The sequence below is a fragment of the Phyllostomus hastatus genome, unplaced genomic scaffold (assembly GCF_019186645.2).
Source record: "Phyllostomus hastatus isolate PE091 unplaced genomic scaffold, TTU_PhHast_1.1 phas_scaffold_501, whole genome shotgun sequence".
NCBI classification, from domain to species: Eukaryota; Metazoa; Chordata; class Mammalia; order Chiroptera; family Phyllostomidae; genus Phyllostomus; species Phyllostomus hastatus.
In genome coordinates this window covers 3,096,787-3,115,348 of record NW_025334033.1, presented here as the reverse complement: position 1 = coordinate 3,115,348, position 18,562 = coordinate 3,096,787, and the positions used below count along the sequence as shown (strand labels likewise).

The 18,562-nt window shown below is 41.3% G+C and overlaps 1 protein-coding gene across 3 annotated transcripts in view; it reads right to left on the bottom strand.

Annotated features, from left to right (window-relative positions):
- FMN1 (formin 1) overlaps window positions 1-18,562 on the bottom strand; it is a 355,246-nt gene that overhangs the window by 259,049 nt on the left and 77,635 nt on the right. Inside the window, exon 2 of one of the 3 annotated variants that reach the window (XM_045823499.1) lies at window positions 17,712-17,890. The exons of 1 other annotated variant lie outside the window; for it this stretch is intronic. In XM_045823499.1, the coding sequence (XP_045679455.1) occupies window positions 17,712-17,890 (179 nt within the window). Of the gene's footprint in view, window positions 1-905; window positions 3,118-17,711; window positions 17,891-18,562 lie in introns of those variants that run through there. One more of the 3 variants, XM_045823501.1, reaches the window with a different exon arrangement.

Here is an 18,562-nt window from a genome sequence, read left to right as displayed (position 1 = left end):
TATATTGTGCTTAGCTTTTAACTACAATTCAAAATAATTTTTCAAAGGCTTTAAAATTTTTAGCATTTTAACTGGCTAAATATATAAAAGGGAATAGTTGTATTCTTAGTTGACACAAACCAAGAAATTCCACTCTTTTGTCCTTAGGAACCTTTAAAATCTACTGGACAAGTAGTCTCTATAATTACTGAATTAATTTTCTTTGAATAACAGCTTGTATTAGTTAGATAGTTACCATACACGAACTTCATTTAAGCTTCACAACCACCATATAAAATGAGGGTTATTTGTGTATTTTCTTCCTGAGGAGATTGAGGCTCAGAGATAATCAAGGTCACCCCAACAGTAAGTGGCATTATTAGAATTTAAATTCAGGTCTCATTATAAATCCAGTGCTCAATCAGAATGCCTTGTAACCAACAGGGAACATTTAAATTACATCACAAACAAGTATTCCATCTGCCAAATAGTAGGCGTACGTACAAAGGAGAAATACTTTTCACCAAGGTATATAATTAAGTGGTGAGGAAATCTGGGCTATGTTTCCAGAATGCATCGCATCCTCATGCTGCTTAGTTTTTGTGAGAACATTTACTGTTAATGTTTAAACTTGGACTGACAGTTTTTGTGAGAACATTTACTGTTAATGTTTAAACTTGGTCTCCTCTCCCATCAGCACATATTTACATATATCTCTCTTATAACAATCCATAAAAACATAAGGAAGAAAGAAAACACTTCTGTCCCACTCCATACTCCTTACAAGGGCAACTTCAATATAATCATCTTTCACCTAAAAGACAGTCATTAACAATAGGTGATGGGATTCACTTTGACAGGAAACCTCAGAAGAAATACAGCAGCAGCACATTTTATGACAAAACGCAAAACCCAATTCTACATACGCTTTTGGAATCTGAAGGGCCGTCTGCCGGTCTTGACTTGGACCGTTCAAACACAGCTCTTAATGACTCCTTCTCATGCCTCATCTTGCGCTTGAGAGCTTCAAGCTCAGAGGTATCAGCTGTGGTCCCCTTTTTGGGGGGACGGATGAACAGGGCCTTAAAGGCCTCCAGGGCGGTTTCTGGTGGCTTTGGCTTGACCTCTCCACCCTGGGCTGGGGCTTCCCCGGGGCTGCTCTGGCTCTCCTGGGCAGCACTGCAGCCCATCTCTTCTGCCCGGGGCGGCTCAGGGTCTTCTGCCTTCAGTTCTGCTCTGGGCATGTCAATGTTGAGTAGCTGGGAGAGCTGCTCCAGGAGAGTGGGAGTGGCCTTCAGATCACTTGTTTTCTCCCCAGTCTTCTTCACTGTCTGTGGCACTGTCTGTACTAATGACTTGTGAACAGGCTGGGTCAATTTGAGCAAAGCCAAGTCCCCATCCTTTGGTTTAATTTCTGTGATGGTCTCCCCACCTTCAGCTGGAGCCCCCTTTTTTAGCACACGAAGCCCACTAAAAAAAGCTGGAAGCTGGAATGACCTCTCTCCGGGGACTTCTTTTTTAGGAGGGGTGTTCTCGGTGACACCAGCACTTAAGCTCTGGTCCGTTATCACAGGTAGAACTTGGGAGCCTTCTTCTCCCGCTTGTACCTGGTCAGGGCTGTGCTCCGTCTGAGGACCACCATCACCAGGTTCTGGCGTGCCACATTTCTCAGGGGGAGTCCCTTGAGGATCTTCTGCACCCAGCTCTGCGTCATCCCTTTCCCTAGTGGCAATATTTTCCCTACAATCTCCTGGCTTTTCTTTGGGCTTCTCAGATGGCTTAGATAAAACAATACCAGGGGACTTTGGGCCATTGGTGTTGCTTTCCTCTTCTGGCTCCTGCTCACCATCATCAGAGTCAGAATCACTGGTGGTGTTCACGAGGGTCCCACGAACCAAAAGGACATCACCTGTGCTCAAAGCAGTGAGTGGAAGAAGCTCTTGACCAGGGAGAGAAATCCCTGCCTCTGCTTTCCTCTGACTTCCCTCTGACTCCATCTCTGTCTCCACCCTCGCAGGCTCCCCTTCATTTCTGAGGTCAGGTGGTCCCGGAGCCTCTGCCTCCTGCTGATCCGAGCAGTGGCTGGCATCATCCCTCCGAGGGGAGGGATCCACCACTACAGTGTGGAACGCTTTCAGCACCACAACTTCTTCTTCAGGCTTCACAGGTTCCAATTTACTTGTAAACCCAAACAGGGATTTCATGGAGAACTTGCTCAGGATCGACTGAGCCATGTCAGGTCCAGCTTCAGATTTGTCTGGTTCCGAGACATCACTGCCATTCACAGAGTTATCACCGTCCTCCATGTCTCGGAGCAATGCCCTCAGTGGAAGTTCTGACTTGTGTTACCTTCCCCTGCTCTCAGTTTATCCACTCCATCAGCTCTTCACTTACAGGACAGAGAGCAACAGAAGCCAGGCGGCCAGACTCCCTGGCCGCAGAGCCAGCACTCTCAGTCTCCTTCGGGTCAGTCACCACGGTGCTCTCCTTCCGGTCTGTGGGTCTGTGCGACGAGGGTGCGCCCAGGGCAGCTGCAAAAAGTCCGAGGAGCTTTGTGCCCCGAGGCAGCGCAGCGAGGCTGAGCACCTTACTACACACAGACTCGGGACGCTGCTCCTCTGGGACTTCCGCATTTATTCCCGTGGACAAAAGGCTTTTTGTCGTAAGGAAAGTCAGCCTGTCCCAGTCATCCCAGCCCAGGACTTTACCACAGCTCCGCCCCAGTGCCTGTCTTTCTCCTGGTTGCTTTCAACTTTCTCATTGGTGAGCAAGTGAGACTCCAGAAGTGCTGAGCCGGCAAGCCGATCCTGACAACCCTCCACCACCCCCGGAGCAGTCCAAGAAATTCAAAAGTGAATCAGCAGAAAATGACTGAAATACTTCTTACGGGCCCTGCTTTGCCATCTAACTTATGGTCAGAAGCCTGGGTCATCCAGGCCAAAAAAAAAAAAAGAAAAACTAGCAGAGCACACAGATCAACAGACACTCACAAAGCCCAAAGCAAAGAAATTAAAGTACAGAAAGAAACAGATGACCTCAAAATGCCTGGAAGGCAAAAGCAGCTAACTTACTGCCCTTGAATTTTTTTTTAAGTGCTTTCTTCCGCTTCCCTGCAGGTTTCATCTGGAATGCAGATTTTAGTTGTGGGACCAGAGAAGGAAAACCAACAGGACTGGTTTCAGATTACTGCTGTTTTAGCTCTGCCCTGATGTCTCAGTGCTACGCAAACAGGTACTTCGCCAAGCACACCCACCACGCCTGTATCCACCAGCCTTAGGGCGGCAGAGTAAACTGCCCCAGCCCAGCAGGAGTGATTACCCTGCACGCTCCCTGCCAACCTCGGGCTTCTTCAGCAGCTCTGACTTCCTGGCTTTTTTAGGAATCCTGAAAGCCAAAGGGCACCTCTCTCTGCTTCATTGATCTAACCAACTAAATGTAACCTGGCAATGGTACAAGGTAACACACAACCTGCCTTGTTAGGCAAGGTAATTCATCAAAGGTCCCTAAAGAGCCACATTCCCCTAAGGGACAAAATATCTGAAAGGTCTCTATCAGTTGGGTCTCTATCACAGACCCAATTTGTCTAAAACAAAAACGGGACAGACAAATCAACCACCAGCTCAAAGTAGTTCCCAGTACTCTGTTTATATGCTGGGAACCTGGCAACTGAGGTGGTGGAAAAATTGCAGTCCTGTTTCCCAGCTGTCTGGTTGCCTCTTGGGACAGCTTCCTGTTGTACCTGAGGGTCTCAGTGTTTCTCTTTCAAATCCTGTCCAGTTGGCAGGCATTCAGTGAGCACCTGGGCACTGTGCTGGGTGAGGAAAGTCAAACGGGCTTAATAGTTATCAGGGTTTAATAGTAACCAGGGTTTAATAGTAATCACTGGCTCTCTTTGAGCACTACTGTGAGAAGATTGACCCCAATGTTAAATACAAAAGGCAATTTATTCAGCAAACAGAAGTTGTTGCCACAAGCAAAAGGACAGCCTTACCTTCTCTGTAGCAGAGAATGGCTGCGGGTCCCACACTGAAAACTTGTAACATGTTTCCCAATAAATATTAATGCTGAGAAATTCTGATTGCAATAACACATTTCTAGCAATGTATCCAAAAGGACCCCTCGTATAAAAAAAAGGGTTCATAATATAATATATTCCATCAATCCCTATGGGAAAGTGAAGACAGTACTCCCTAATCCCTGGTTTGACCTTGTGTCTAAATAGATACTTTCCTGTTGGCTGCTGATCCTAGTATATGTTGGAACTATCAACTATGGCACACAGGATCAAAAAAGGGAACCACACATGCAGAATATTCATTGGTGCCACTTAACTCTCAGAACAAGCTTCCTGTCTAGAGGAAATGTGCATTGATAAAATCTGACTTCCGCTTCTTCAAGCCTGAGGAAAGAAGGAATCATCACACCAGCTTATTCATAAGATCAGTCTTCTATGATAATATACCAGTGAGGGGAGGAGACATGCATATATTTGGTGTTTTCTTTCTCAAACTGAGAAAGCTCCATTTTCTCAGACATACCTAATTACTGATTTCCAGAATATATTTCAAGAACCCTCAGGAGATTTGGGCAACATGGGACATAAACTGGAAAGACTTGTTGGCCCTTCTACACTACAATATGGAGCAGAATTATAAAGTCTCAGAATCCTCTCAATAACCACAATGCCAATACATCATGGAAAGTGAGACAAGTCTTGGGTCTCAGGAGATGATTTGATTCTAGCACCTCAAGGTGGGTAAGTTAATTTTAGGTTCACTTTAAAAGTGAAGCAACCATGGCCAAGAGAACATAACTGCCCCAGGTTGCACAGCTAATGAGCGGAGAATGGTAATGGTATCTAACATTTATTAGGTGTTTACTATGTGCCAAGCACTGTTCTATATTGACTGATTGATACACATAACTATGAGGTTGAGATTATTCTTTTCCTATTTAGTAGGAAGCACAGCCAAATAAAGTGATTTCCCCAGGTTCACAGCATTGGTGAGTGGTAAAGTTAGAACTTGAATCCAGTCAGTAAGACTCCAAAATCCACACTCTTAACCACTCTTCTAAAACCTTGACTTCTGCCTCCTGCCAAAATCAGATGACACACACACCTGAGCTAAGAAGTGTGAAGATGTGTCAGCCTACGTGGTTGGTGGTCTCAGCCGGACATGTGATATACTCCACTCTCTGAGATGCCAAAGAAGACTGACCTCACAAAAAACTTAATGAGAATGAGCATTCTTTTTTAAAAAAGATTTCATTGATTTATTTTTTAGAGAGGGGAAGGGAGGGAGAAAGAGAAACATCGATGTGTGGTTCCCTTTCACATGCCCCCTACTGGGGACCTGGCCCACAGCCCAGGCATGTGCCCTGACTGGGAATGGAACCTGTAACCTTTTGCTTCGCAGACTGGTACTCAGTCCACTGAGCCACAACATCCAGGTTAAGAATGGCCATTCTTTTCCTTTGTTGTAATTTAGGAAAAAATCTAGAGGGGCTGCTTAGAAAAATTAAGCAAAATTTCCTAGTGGGCTTTTCTGTTGCTCGCAGTCAACACATAGAGTTCTCTGGACTCAAACACAGAAAGCTTTTCAGCCTGTCCATGTAGCTACCCTTTATTCACAAGTGGGCTCCTATCACAATGATGTATTCACTCAACAATCATTATTAAGCACCAACTGTGTATAAAGCTCCAGGGATATAAAGATGAAAAAACTCCAGCCCTCCAAGAGCTTCATGAAATGTGTAGCTTAGTAGGGGAAAGCAGCCAAGAAAGAGGTGACTCTGTTCACAGGCTATAACCAAGTACTTCAAATTCCAGACCCAGTCTGAACAACAATAGGTGGACCTAAAACAATTCTGAATGAAAGCAAGCAGTGACCCCCTCAGTATGAAGATGAATAAGAAGGAACAGCAAGGTAGTTCAAACAGGTCTTGAACACTGACACTCCTTCTGGTTCTCATGACCATGAAAAATATTACTATTTCTGGTCATTTAGGGAATTAAAACATGTTTCAGACTATAATATTCAAATAAACTACCTACAAATTTGATCTCAGTTGCCTTGAAAAGTGGTTCTATTTAATGCTGTAATATTTATAGGGTGGGGAGAGAGTGCCATATTTTGCCATGTATAATGTGCACCCACATTTTTGTGCACATTATACACAGGGTTATTATACCCATAGTATGTAATCATTATACCCTTCTATAAGATGCACCCTTATTTTTCCCCTCACAAATTTGGGCAAAAAATGTTCATTGTACATGGCAAAATATGGTAGTCACTTTTCTTAGATGTAAATAACATCTCATTGTCTTATTCTGTTACTAAGCACCTACTACCCAAAACAAGGATAGCTAAGACTGTCACCTGTATAACATTACCTGATTTTCTTTTGTTCTAATCTCAAGCTCTCTAATAGTTACACTTGAGCAGAAGACCAAATAAAAAATGATCTGCCTCAGACAGCTAAGTTCAAACAGGCATGATAAATAATTAGGTAGCATTTGACCCACATGGTGTTCTTTGTAATTATTTCTTAAAGAAACGATCAGCGCCAGCTACTTGAAAATGGAATGTAGTATCTACTTGGGTGGAGAGTTTACTACCAGTGAATTTTGTTTCTCCTGTCCATCTCACTACCCTCTCAGGTTGAGGCTGCAGCCAACGGTACCTCATGGCAATAAGAACATCAGTCCAACAAAGAGACACCTGGTAAATTAAGTCTAAGAAAAAGTGATTCACACAAAAAGACACATCACCTCATGGGAGCAGTAGAACCTAGCTCCTTGACTCTCACAAGATTAATCAGCATTAAAAACTTAAAAAAAATCAATTTGCAGAAGTTGGAAGATGCCTAAAAGGAAAACTTCCTAGAACCACTTCCCCTTACTCTGTGTGGCCTTCCCCCGTATTGTTCAGCTTAGATAATTCCCTCCCACATTCTCGAAAGACCCCAGAAAGGCAAGGGAAAAGTAAAGCAAATGAGATTACATTTCACAGAGTCAGGTTACTTAATTCCCATGTTATCCAATTTATTCAAGGTCTGGGCCTGATCTGAATGACTGCTTGCTTCCACCTTCCTAAAGTGCTTCAACTAAGTTCATGTGATGATTGCTTGAGACAGCAAGTGGAAAGTGGAGTTAAAATTAGTAAGAGTAAGTAAAAGTGTAGAATTTATTTCTGTGAAAAATGAAAGTTTAGAGCAAAAGACTGGGAAAAGTAAATAAACTATGAACAATGGTATGAGTGGGGTAATGGGTGGAGATGGGTTTGGGGGGTTCAGGAAGAGTGTTTTAACTTATTCAAATGAAGTTGAGATCTAAGAAAACTATGACATCACCAGTACTCCAAAAGGCATTTAAATGAATGAGGTGCGTAGGTTATGGAAGAACATGGGTAGAATCGAATTGTTGGGAGCCTGAATGGGAAACTTCAGAAATATTAGAAATCAATAAGCTCAACCCTCTTATTTTAAAGAGGAAGGTGTCTGAAGTCAAGAGAAGCTGAACAACTGGCACCAGTTCACACTGTGCAAGCGCAGCAGCAAGGTCGAGATGGGTGTCCTAACTTCCACCCACCCCACCTCACACCCCTACTGCTGCCTTGGCAGTGATCTTACCTTCTTCCTGAACAGCATCCTCTTTATGCTCATTTTCCACATCTTCAAAACAGAGTTATAAAGCCAAATAAAAGACAAAGCCAGAAACCTCCCTAGGCTGCCCCTTCTACTTTAGTTTTGTAACAGGCGCCCTGCCTTGCCAGTGGGGCTTGCCCCTGCCAGCTAACACAATGCTTAATACAGCCCTTCTGCACCGGCCTATCAGAAGCCAGCAATGTTTCTACTAATTGGTTAAAAAAGAAAACAGGCTGCACTTGCCTACTGTAAAAACAGGTCTCTGTGATTAAGACCTCCTTCTCCTGAGCAGTAGCAAGTATTCTGTGGAAATGCGTTGAATGTAGGTAATAAACTGGAAGACTCGAAGGGAGAGGAGAGGCTGTGGGGAAGCTGGAAGACAGAAGAGAGCGCTGGATCTGAGATCTCTCAACAATCAAGGAGCATAGGGCAGTTGCAGGGTTAAGATCCTGTCCCTGGGTCCTGGGGTTACATCCTACACTGCTCCATCAAGAAGCTTGACCTTAGGCAAATTATAAAATCTCCCTGTGCCTCAGCTTCCTCACTTGGAAACTGGGAATAAGAAAAATACGTACTTTATGGGTTGTTAAGAGCATTAAATAAACTATTATCTATTTGACTCTCTCATTAATGCCTGACACATAGTAAAATCTATATGGCAGGGTTGTCAAAGTCATTTTCATCAGGGGCCACATCAGCTTCACAGTTGCCTTCAAAGGGCCGAATGTAATTTTAGGACTGTATAAATGTAAATACTCCTTAACTAGGCGCAAGCAGCTTGGCGCTGCCACCAGGTAAAAACAGGTGCTGATAAAACAAGATGGAGGGCCGGATTTGGCCCAAGGGCCTCGTGTTTGCCACCTGTGCTATATGGGCATGCTATGTTTTCAAAGGAAAGAAACCGTTTTCTTAGGGGCATCAACCAGCACCCAACAGAATTTTTTTAACTGTCATTGTGAAACAAGTATTTACTAATGAACCGACAGAGCAGGAAGGTGCCCCTCCCCTACATATGCACTTGGCCAGAAGGGCCCTTTGGGCTGAACAGGATTGTTCATCATAGAAAGGCCTACTAACTATGCCTCCCCATGCCACGTCTGTGCCACGAATGAATGGAGTTCCAAAACAAAATTCTTTCAAGGGATCCCTTGGGGGTGTTTCAGGGCCAATGCTTGCCGGATTGGTTTTTTCCATCTGTGTCACCTGAGGAGAGTAATTAGCTTGAAGTTTTCCCAGGTTGCCACTGTAGAAGGTGACAGAGTTCATCCTGTTCTTCATTGCTTTTTCTGTGCTTCAAGATGATTTTTAAACCAACTCAAATCATTAAAAAAAATCCATGAATTTGGATTCTCTCAAGAAAATGCTTTTTTCAATAGTCTGTTGATGGGGGCTGATGATGCTAGTGCACGTACAGTCTCTTAGCACCGTTACCCCAACAACAAAAATAATGTGTGAGGGCAAAGGAAAGGTTGGGCTTATTGGTGAAGCTGGCAGAGGGTAGAAAATGAAAGGAGCATTCTTTAAGGCACAGAATTTCCCTGGACAGGTTTCTGAAAGGTTCTGAGCTTTTCCAAAATGAATACTGTTGACATCCCATGTGGATAATCACCAGAAGCCACGAAGTCCCTGCAGAAAGCATGTCATGTGGCTAAAGTCAATCATGACAAAAGTTCTAGATGAAGATCTGGAGTCTCACAAACCACATAAACCTATCGCTGCCCATGTGCTCCTGCCCCCCGAGTCATAACACTAGACAGCTTTGGCTGTGCTATGCTGGGTATATTTTTCCTTTCCTTGTTTAATTTTTTAAAGTAAGAGTTACCTTAAGATACTACTTCAAACATCAAAGACCCAGATATCATTTTTAATTACTTTGTAAATTTAAGGAGGCAACAGAAAAATTAGGGAAGGTGAAGATTTACCTAAAACAAAATGAAGGTTGATAAGAAAAATAAGCATAAGGGAAAGAAGGGAAAGAACCAGCATTTTTTTCAGAGAGTCATTCTTGTCTCAAGTAAACACCATCCTAAATTCTTTATTCAAGTTTTCTTGCACCTTCATCTCCACCCCCCATAACTCTAGGAGAAGAGTGTCACTGACTTCACTTTATAGATTAGCGTTTTCTAATGCAAGCTGCTGGAGTAATGGGAATGTTCTGTATCTGTCATCCAGTACAGCAGATACCAGCCACAGGTGGCCTCGGAGCACTGAAAATGTGGCTAGTATGACTGAGGAACTGAATTTTTAATTTTATTTAATTTTAATTATTAGCCTACTAGTGCCTAATGTTTGGTCCCTGCTGTTGATGTTAATACCTGAGGTTCAAATAAATTAGGTCAATTCTAAAATTAAACAACCAATGAGTGGCAAAGCCAGGATTTGGACTGGGTCACTCTGATTCTAAATGTGCATTCTTTTCATTACAATAAGTCAAAGACCTATGGTATTTTGTAACAGTTCTCTTTCACACTGAAACATCAGAATGGGGGCCGAATAAATCACATGGTTACAGAACCCAATGGCTACTGTAAGTTTGGAGGAATTTGCAGAGAACACAAAGGTTATGAGCTCTGATTTCATCAGTAATGATTCCTTGAAGTTAATACTCACATAGTTTAGTCATTTTAAGAGAAAAAATATAGAAACAAATTAAAATTATAAAAGAGAAAGTAAGCTAGGTGTTGCCAGAACTGTGATTCCCATTCTTGAACAGAGGGAAAGAGAGGGCAGGAGACAGCAGAGGAGGGGCAAAAGCTGTGGCTTTGAACAAGAGACGTGTTCAATAAGAGATATTACTTACTAGTCACACACTAACTATGTCACTTGGGCAAGTTTCTTAACCTCTATGAGCCAGTGTATACGTGTATAAACTGAGAAAAAATATTTAACTCATAAGGATTGTCCTAAGAATCCAATGTGCTAATTGTCCTAATGCTTGCTTGACTCACCACGCTCAGTGGAGAGCGGCCGTCATCATCACGGAGAGTGCAGAGTGACAGGGGTCAGTGGGCGGCAAAGAGGAGTCACATTGCCATAGTTCTGAAATATATTTACTATTGCCTCCACTTTGTAGATCATTTTAATTTGTTATTTAAACAAAACAAGTATATATATATATATCACTTCTGTCATTTGCAACACTTTAAAAAGCATCATGAAATATTCTAAAGAAATAAAAGGGAAGTTTGTAATGTTCATCACAGGACATTTAGTAGTAGCTGCAGTTCTTAACCCAGTTTAGGTTAATATTATAATAATAATAATAATAATAATAATAATAATAAATCAATATGCCTTAATTAAAGTCTACAAAAATAAAAAGACAAAAAAGAAAAAACCAACTGGGCCATAACAACTGGAAGCTTATGTTACCTTAGAAATGCTCTCAAATGTTCTCTAGGCAAAGGCTACTGCATTTCAAATTCTAAATGGGTCATGTGGGACTGTAATTTTAACCACAAATCACCATCTTTATCCTGGAGAGAGAGGAAGGAAAGTGCTTTTCAGAAACACACATGTGGAACATAAATGACACGTGTAGTGAGAGACAGAAAAGGGAGGCTAGAAAAACTGAACTCTTTCAAAGGGTACAAAAAATTCAATTATTTTGAACTTTACAGAAACCAAGTAAAATATTTCAGCTCCAATATTCAAATTCATTAAAATAAAATGCCTAGACAAATTTCTCAACATTTTTATAAAGCTCAATTCTATGCTGTGAAAGCGATACAAAGTTTTCTCTATGTACACTCTCAAGTGTCCAAATTTTACATGAGCAGCTATTATATGTCATGTCAAAAAAGACAAAGAGGAAATCAGCACAGTAAGCATTATCAGGATCAGAGAAAAGCGAACTTCACAGTTCCATCAACCACGAAGGTGGTTCCACAATTAAGCCAAACTTACTGTTCCTTTTGCTTTACAAAGAAATATGAGATGTTAGATTTGCCCTTATCTTGTAGTATATAGAGAAGGACAGGTAGATTTTAAGTGAAGCAAAGGAAATGGCATAAAAACTGAACTTTGTGGCATATTATGAGGATTTCTATTTAATTAAATGTGATAACAACCTTCCACACTAATTTCAAAATTAGTACTAATTTCAGATAACTGGTTAAATTTTGTGGGGTTTGAAGGTAAAATAAGATTACTTTTTAAAATTGTTTTATCATGACTTAAAGTGATGAGGAGTTTGTACAGTAAAAAATATGCGATATTCCAATTCAATCAATAATTCATCACTTCCAGCTATTCATTTTCCCTAGGTCATTTCTTGATCATTTATTATACAGCCAACAGACATGTGATCTTGGTTTCTCCTTCTTTCTCTGTCTTTCTCACTCTCTCTCACACACACACACTCACAGAAGTACTCACACATACATTTGTCGCCTCTAGCTATTAGTTGTAGGCTCTTACTGGCTTCCATGACAACAAGACAAGGACGTGGCCCCTTCCGTGTACTGCAAAGGCACCAAATCAGAAAGCACTGTGTATATTTTGCTGTTGAATCTAATTTATGCTGTGGAGCTTGACATTTAGGAGCAAAGGAAGGTAGAAAGACTGAATTCTGCTCATGCTCCTATCAGTGTTTCCCCATTAAAGACCCAGGTTCTTTAAAAATGCACGTTGAGACCTCTAGTGTTCTGTGGCAGCAGCTGCAGACTCTTCACTGGATTGAGGTCTGCGGGGTGATCTGGCTGTGGTTCTAGTTACCTAATTAGGAGCCTGGTTCTCAATCCCTCTCATTGACTATGAGACCTAACTCATACCCATTAAGTGGATTTCTTTGTTTCTTAAATTAAAAACAAAAGAAAACAAACAAAAAGCATCCACAGTAGTGGAGACATAGAAAGGCTTAACATTTAAGCACTTAGGTTCAAATCTTTGCCCCTGACTTGGCTGAACCTCTCTCCTTATTTATACACTAGGTATAATGAAACCGCAAAGGATGGTGCCTGGCATTTAGGAAGTGATCAGTACATGGAAGTGTTTGTTACTGGGTGTAAAAGCTGGGTGTGGACTTCGGAATTATATTATTCTATTCATAAGATACAATTACTTGGAACCCAATGCTGTGTCCTCCCCATCCAATTAGGCCAATTCAGTAATAAGAATTCAGGGCCCCACTGGTGAAAAGGAGATTGAGATGATCCTTGGAAATCAGAATCACCAAGAAGAGGTCAACGTTTGTGTTTTAAAAGCTGGCAGGCAAAATCCTACTTCCAGAATTTGTGCAACCAATATGTCATCTTAATGACTGGTTACCTTTTCTGCTTTTCCTATCGTTTTTTCAATCTCAAGTCTCAGCTTTTTCAGTGGCCTTTCTAACCCACCCATGTCTCATGTGTATAGACATTTTATAAACCATCCTTCACAGTGAGTATTCCTCTCAAATGGGGTCTTCAGGAAATTGTACTTGTCTTAAGAAGTTCGGCCCTATTTGCTCTGTACTCTGCCCATATTCAGTTGCCTTTGACATCTGGTTCAAAGTGTGCTTGTAACTGAGGAGCATAGCCAATGGTAGCTTCTGGTTTGGTGTAACACAAGAAACTTCCCTTTAAGGCTACTTTAAAACATCCATGCTCTAAATGGGCACTCTGGGGTGACTGAGCGCTAACCACATGGAGATGCCACCCCAGGGGACAATTCACATGTTTGGTGCATATGAGTGCTGCCCAGAAGTGATGCCTAGGGTTGCTACCTTTAGTAAATAAAACATAGGATAACCAGTTAAATTTGAGTATCAGAAAAACAGCAAATGACTTTCATTGTAAGTTTACCCTATGGAATATTTAGCAAGCTCAGGATCTAAAGGTGGAACTGACTGAGCACTGGGTTTAGTCTTTCAGCTTTGTAGGTCGCCCAGAATGGCCCAAGGAATTTGCTTGAGCAGGATGAGAGGATGATCTCCTGAAAAGCACCTCTCTACATGGTAGTCTGGTGCCACTCCACCAAGTGGCACCAAGACCAGCACTGAGGACTTAAACAATGAAATGCATACCGGTTGGCAGACACATGCTGCCTCAAATCTCTGTAGTGTCTGTCCTACCCCAGCCCCACATCCTACCACTGCCTCAGGGAACCCCAGGACCTTTTCACAATTCAGTCACTGAAAGATGAATGTCACAGCACAGATGGCTCCTGAGGGCATTATGCGAAATGAAATAAGTCAGACAGAGAAACACAACTGCTATATGTTCTCAGCTATATGTGGAATTAAAAAAAGAAAAGAAACTTACAGAAACAGACAACAAAAAAGAAGAAAAGAAGAAACGGAATAGATGGGTGGTTGACAGGGTTGACAAGGGTGGGGGATTGGGGGGTAGAGGAAATGGGTGAGGGCAGTCAAAAGGTACCGGCTTCCAGTTACGAGATCAATAAGTTCCAGGGATGTAACGTACAGCATGGTGACTATGGTTAATAACACTGTACTGCATAGTTAAAAGTCATTAGGAGAATAAATCTTAAAGGTTCTCATCACAAGAAAAAACAAACGTAACTGAGGTGATGGACATTAACTAAACTTACTGTGGTGATCATTTTGTAATACATACACATGTGAAAGCATTATGTTGCACACCTTAAACTTATACAGTGTTATATGCCAATTACACCTCAGTAAAACTGCCATATGTATGTGGGGTGGGGGGACTGGACTGGAGAAGCAGAGAGAAGTGTGTGCCTTCAAATAGACTTAGGAGACCATATACAAACTTTGGTCTCCTATGAGAGATATGACCTTATTTCTCACATTAGGACAAAGATTCACATTGAGCATATCAAAATGTATTTGTTTCCTTTAAGTAAACTGATTTATATTCCACATGATTATCACTGCTTGGGTTGATTTATGTTCTTATAATAAAATCAGGAAATCTTCTATAACTCAAAGGGACTTTGTTTCTTATGTTCCTATTTCTCCCCATCCTGTCAAAACACATTTAAAATGAAGCCCACAGAAGTCAGACAAGTGCCCATGGTGCCATAGCTAGTACTGGGCAAGCCAAGGGTAGAAGTACAGACAATGTTCAACTCCTGGTCTAGAGCAGAGGTGGGTGAACTGCAAATCTGGCCCACCACCTGTTTTTGAATGGCCCATAGCTAAGAATGACCTTTATGTTTTTTAAAAAAGTTTTATTTATTTATTTTTAGAGAGAGGGGGAGGGAGGGAGAAAGAGAGGAGGAGAAACACCTGTGTGTGTGGTTGCCTCTCACACACCCCCTACCAGGGACCTGGCCCATAACCAAAGCAAGTGCCCTGACCGGGAATCAAACCTGTGACACTTTGGTTCCCAGACCAGCACTCAATCCACTGAGCCACACCAGCCAGGCCAACCTTCACATTTTTAAATGATGGGATGAATCAAAAGATAAATAACATTTCTTGAGATGTGAAAATTATATGACATGCACATTTCCATGTCTGTAAACTTTTACTGGAACACAGACACATTCATGTATTCTCTATGGTTACTTTTGTCAGTAGCGTCGGGTAGTTTCAACACAAGACTTGTAGGCCCCAAACCCTAAAATACTCCCTCTCTGGCCCTTTACAAAAAAAAAAAAAGAAAGAAAGTTGAATAGAGGGCCTGAATAGTAACATCAGCTCTCATGCCAGTGACCATTCTGATCTGCGGATGCCAAGCCCCCACTGATTATTAACCGTCCGAGCTATCACCCTGCATACTAATGAGTGGCAGCACATCCATGGGAAAGGGATGAGCAAAGTGACTTTCTGACGGTGGCCCTGGGACCCAGCGGTGCTGTTGGACATTGCAGGCTGACCCGAACATCACAGAACATCACACAGCAATGAACACCTCCCTGACCTTAGTGTTCAATGTCCTTCAGGAGAAAGACATCCTCGTAAGCTGGTGTGGTGATCACTGACAGGATGTAAACTTTTACTGTGTCACTAGAACCTTTCCAAATGGGAAATCTTACTCACAGAATCAATATTTAAAACAATGAGAGTCAAAGTTTACTGAGGAGAAAGGGCTTGAAGGTGAGGAGCCTTAAGATCCAAAGTGTAAGAAAAACTAATGTAGAAAATAAGCAAAAGAAATTATCTCAATTTAAAAAAATTACAATTAATAGAAGACTAAGAAACATAAATATTTATATATTTTATTTATAAATATATTATACCTATTTTATATATTTATAAATATATATTTATTTACAAATATATACTTTGTTTATAAATATATATTATTTACATGTTATATATACTATATGATATATAAATATTATATTTGTTTTATTTATATACATACACATATATGACATTAAAGGCTAGTTCAGGAGATAGACCTTATTTATGCAATGATATGTGTCAAAAGCTTAAAAATACTAGGAGGAGAAAGGTCATAGGAAAAATTATATGTGTGATAGTGCTATTTACTTCTAAATTGTAGTATACTATTCCAACACTTCAAACAACTTCAACATCCAATAGTGGAGAATAATTAAATAAATTTTTGGATATGATATGGTGTGATAATATGCTTTCACTTAAGATACACCCAGAAAGAATTTGTAAGAACATAGGTAGGCAATGTAAAAGCAATTGGTAGAGCAAAAAAAGAAGGGAGGATATAAAACCAGTGTTTATAAAAATTCCTCATTGAAAATATATCATACATAATAAAAAAACAAAAATTATCAAATTTTAACAGCATTATTGGCTGCTGACATTATAGATTATTCTTTTCTTTCCATTTAAATACATATTTCAAATTTTCTAAAAGGATTATATATAATTTCTGTGATTAAAATAAACTAAGTAAAATTAAGAAATAATTCCTAGTGAAGAAGGAAAACCAAATACACATAGTTTAGCCAATGCCTAAAAATACACATAAACACATAACTTTTAAAATACACAAAAGAAAAAGAACCCCTTTCAAAATCCATTTCTGCACGTTCCTACCGCAGGCCTGCTATTGCAGCAAGCTTGACTTGGAGCAACCTGACCAGCAGGTGTCACTGTCCACCTTCTGACCTTGAGCACATCTCAGGGCACACAACTTTACTTCCTATACACGGGCACAAAACAAAAACTCTACAAATTTCCACGTCATCTCATGAAGGGTTGTAGATTTTTCATCTTTCAGTTCCATTCCAAAGCTCATTTTACAATAACTGGGATGTCAAATCCCTTTCTAAAAGGACATACTGTGACTATGGTTTTGTGGTTATGAAAAGTGCAAGGTTCTGCTCCTGGTTACTTGAAAAAATCCACACCCATATGGAGATCACAGACCTAACCCACACTTATGAAACACATACTTCCAGGCCTGAAAGTAAGGAATTGGAAAGTATGCAAAGAAATCAGGAATAAAAGATTGCGTCAACAGGCCTGAGAGTTAATGGATGGGTGGGGGAATGCTTCTTGGACTCCTAATGTTCACCCCCATGCCTGACACAAAACTGGGAGGTGAAGAGGGGTGGTGGGAATGAGGGCAGTCTGGCCGATGCTATCAGGCCATCTACAATGTGGAAGTAGCTAAAACTCAGCCTGCTACTTTGTATAGGGCAGTCAGTGCTTCTGTGTCAATGAATACAAGAATGAGTGAGAAAGAAGAAGGCTGTGTTTTTTAAATGGGTCATCTTGTATTCGGCAGATTTCCTGCCAACCTGATCGCCTGTTATTTGAGCAGCTGGAAAGAAAGAAAGGTTTAGGAATGTGCAAGGCAGACAGGCTATTTGGGTTTCACTGGAGAACCTGGAGCCTACTAGTCAGCTAACAGATGTCCTCACATTTTTAGAGAAATGATAGTAAGAGGTGACTAGCAACAAATGAGCATTCCCATCATGAGGTTTAGGAAGCAAAATGATGTGAACAGAGGACTCTGAAAAGCTCAGATAAATTGCAAATATAGTCACTTTTTATCACAGAAATTTCAGATCACCAAGATCTGCTTTCTGCAACCAGTTGATCTTTAGACAGTTACCTCCCCCAATCATACACCAAATGAAGCCTCAGCAGCTTTACAAACATGGTTTACATTAAGTACAGATTAAACAAAACTCTGTGGGCTGCACAGAATCATAGCACAAACACGATTTCTACTTACATGGAGATCCAAGTACAAGTCACTTCTGTTTGTCTTCTCTCTCTCCTCATGCAGCAGAAAGGGACAGGCTGGTCCAGCTCTCTGGCCCAGGACCCATGCACCTCCATCCCTGATGAGAAGGTCTTTCGTGGCTGACTGCTCAGGGAAGCAGTCCCGGGAAAAGACCTCGGAGGAGATGCCTAGACAAACACAGAGAAGACCTTCAGTGGCACAGTGGCCAGAAAAACATCAAGCTAGCATGTTTGGGGACTGCCTATGTGGGTCGCTTCATACGACCTCCTACTTCCCTTTGTAAGTTCTATTTTTAGAGTTTGCTTTCCTAATAAGTCTATTAGCTCAACTCTGTCCTCCCTATTCTTGCTACATAGATCATTCTCACTCAGGGTAGAATCAGGGAATGAGCTAGAGGACAGAAGTCAGAAGGCTGGGTTGTCACCTGAGCCAAGGAGCTAGTGTGTGTTTCCTGGGGCTGGAACTACCCCATATTCATCTTCACTTGTGGGGACAGAATTGTCATAAGTGGTGCATACTGGCACTTGGTCAGTTCGTTGAATAAGTGAGGCTGCACGAATGAACTATATGGAGGTCACTTTCCTCACCCCCAGAATGAGGATGTTATGCTAGTTCTTATCTAAATGTTAGGATAATAACAGTTAAGTACATGCCAGGGACTGTTCTTAGCCCTGTCCTTCAATATTTTAAAAGCACCCTATAGGTAGGTATCATTAGTGTTCCCATTTTAGAGAAAGAAACTGAATCACAGAAGAGGCAGTGATTGGTCAACCTCAATTTGTTGCTCAAGATCATAACATCAGGAAGTGGTGAACCCAGGCAGTCACACACGAGAGGCC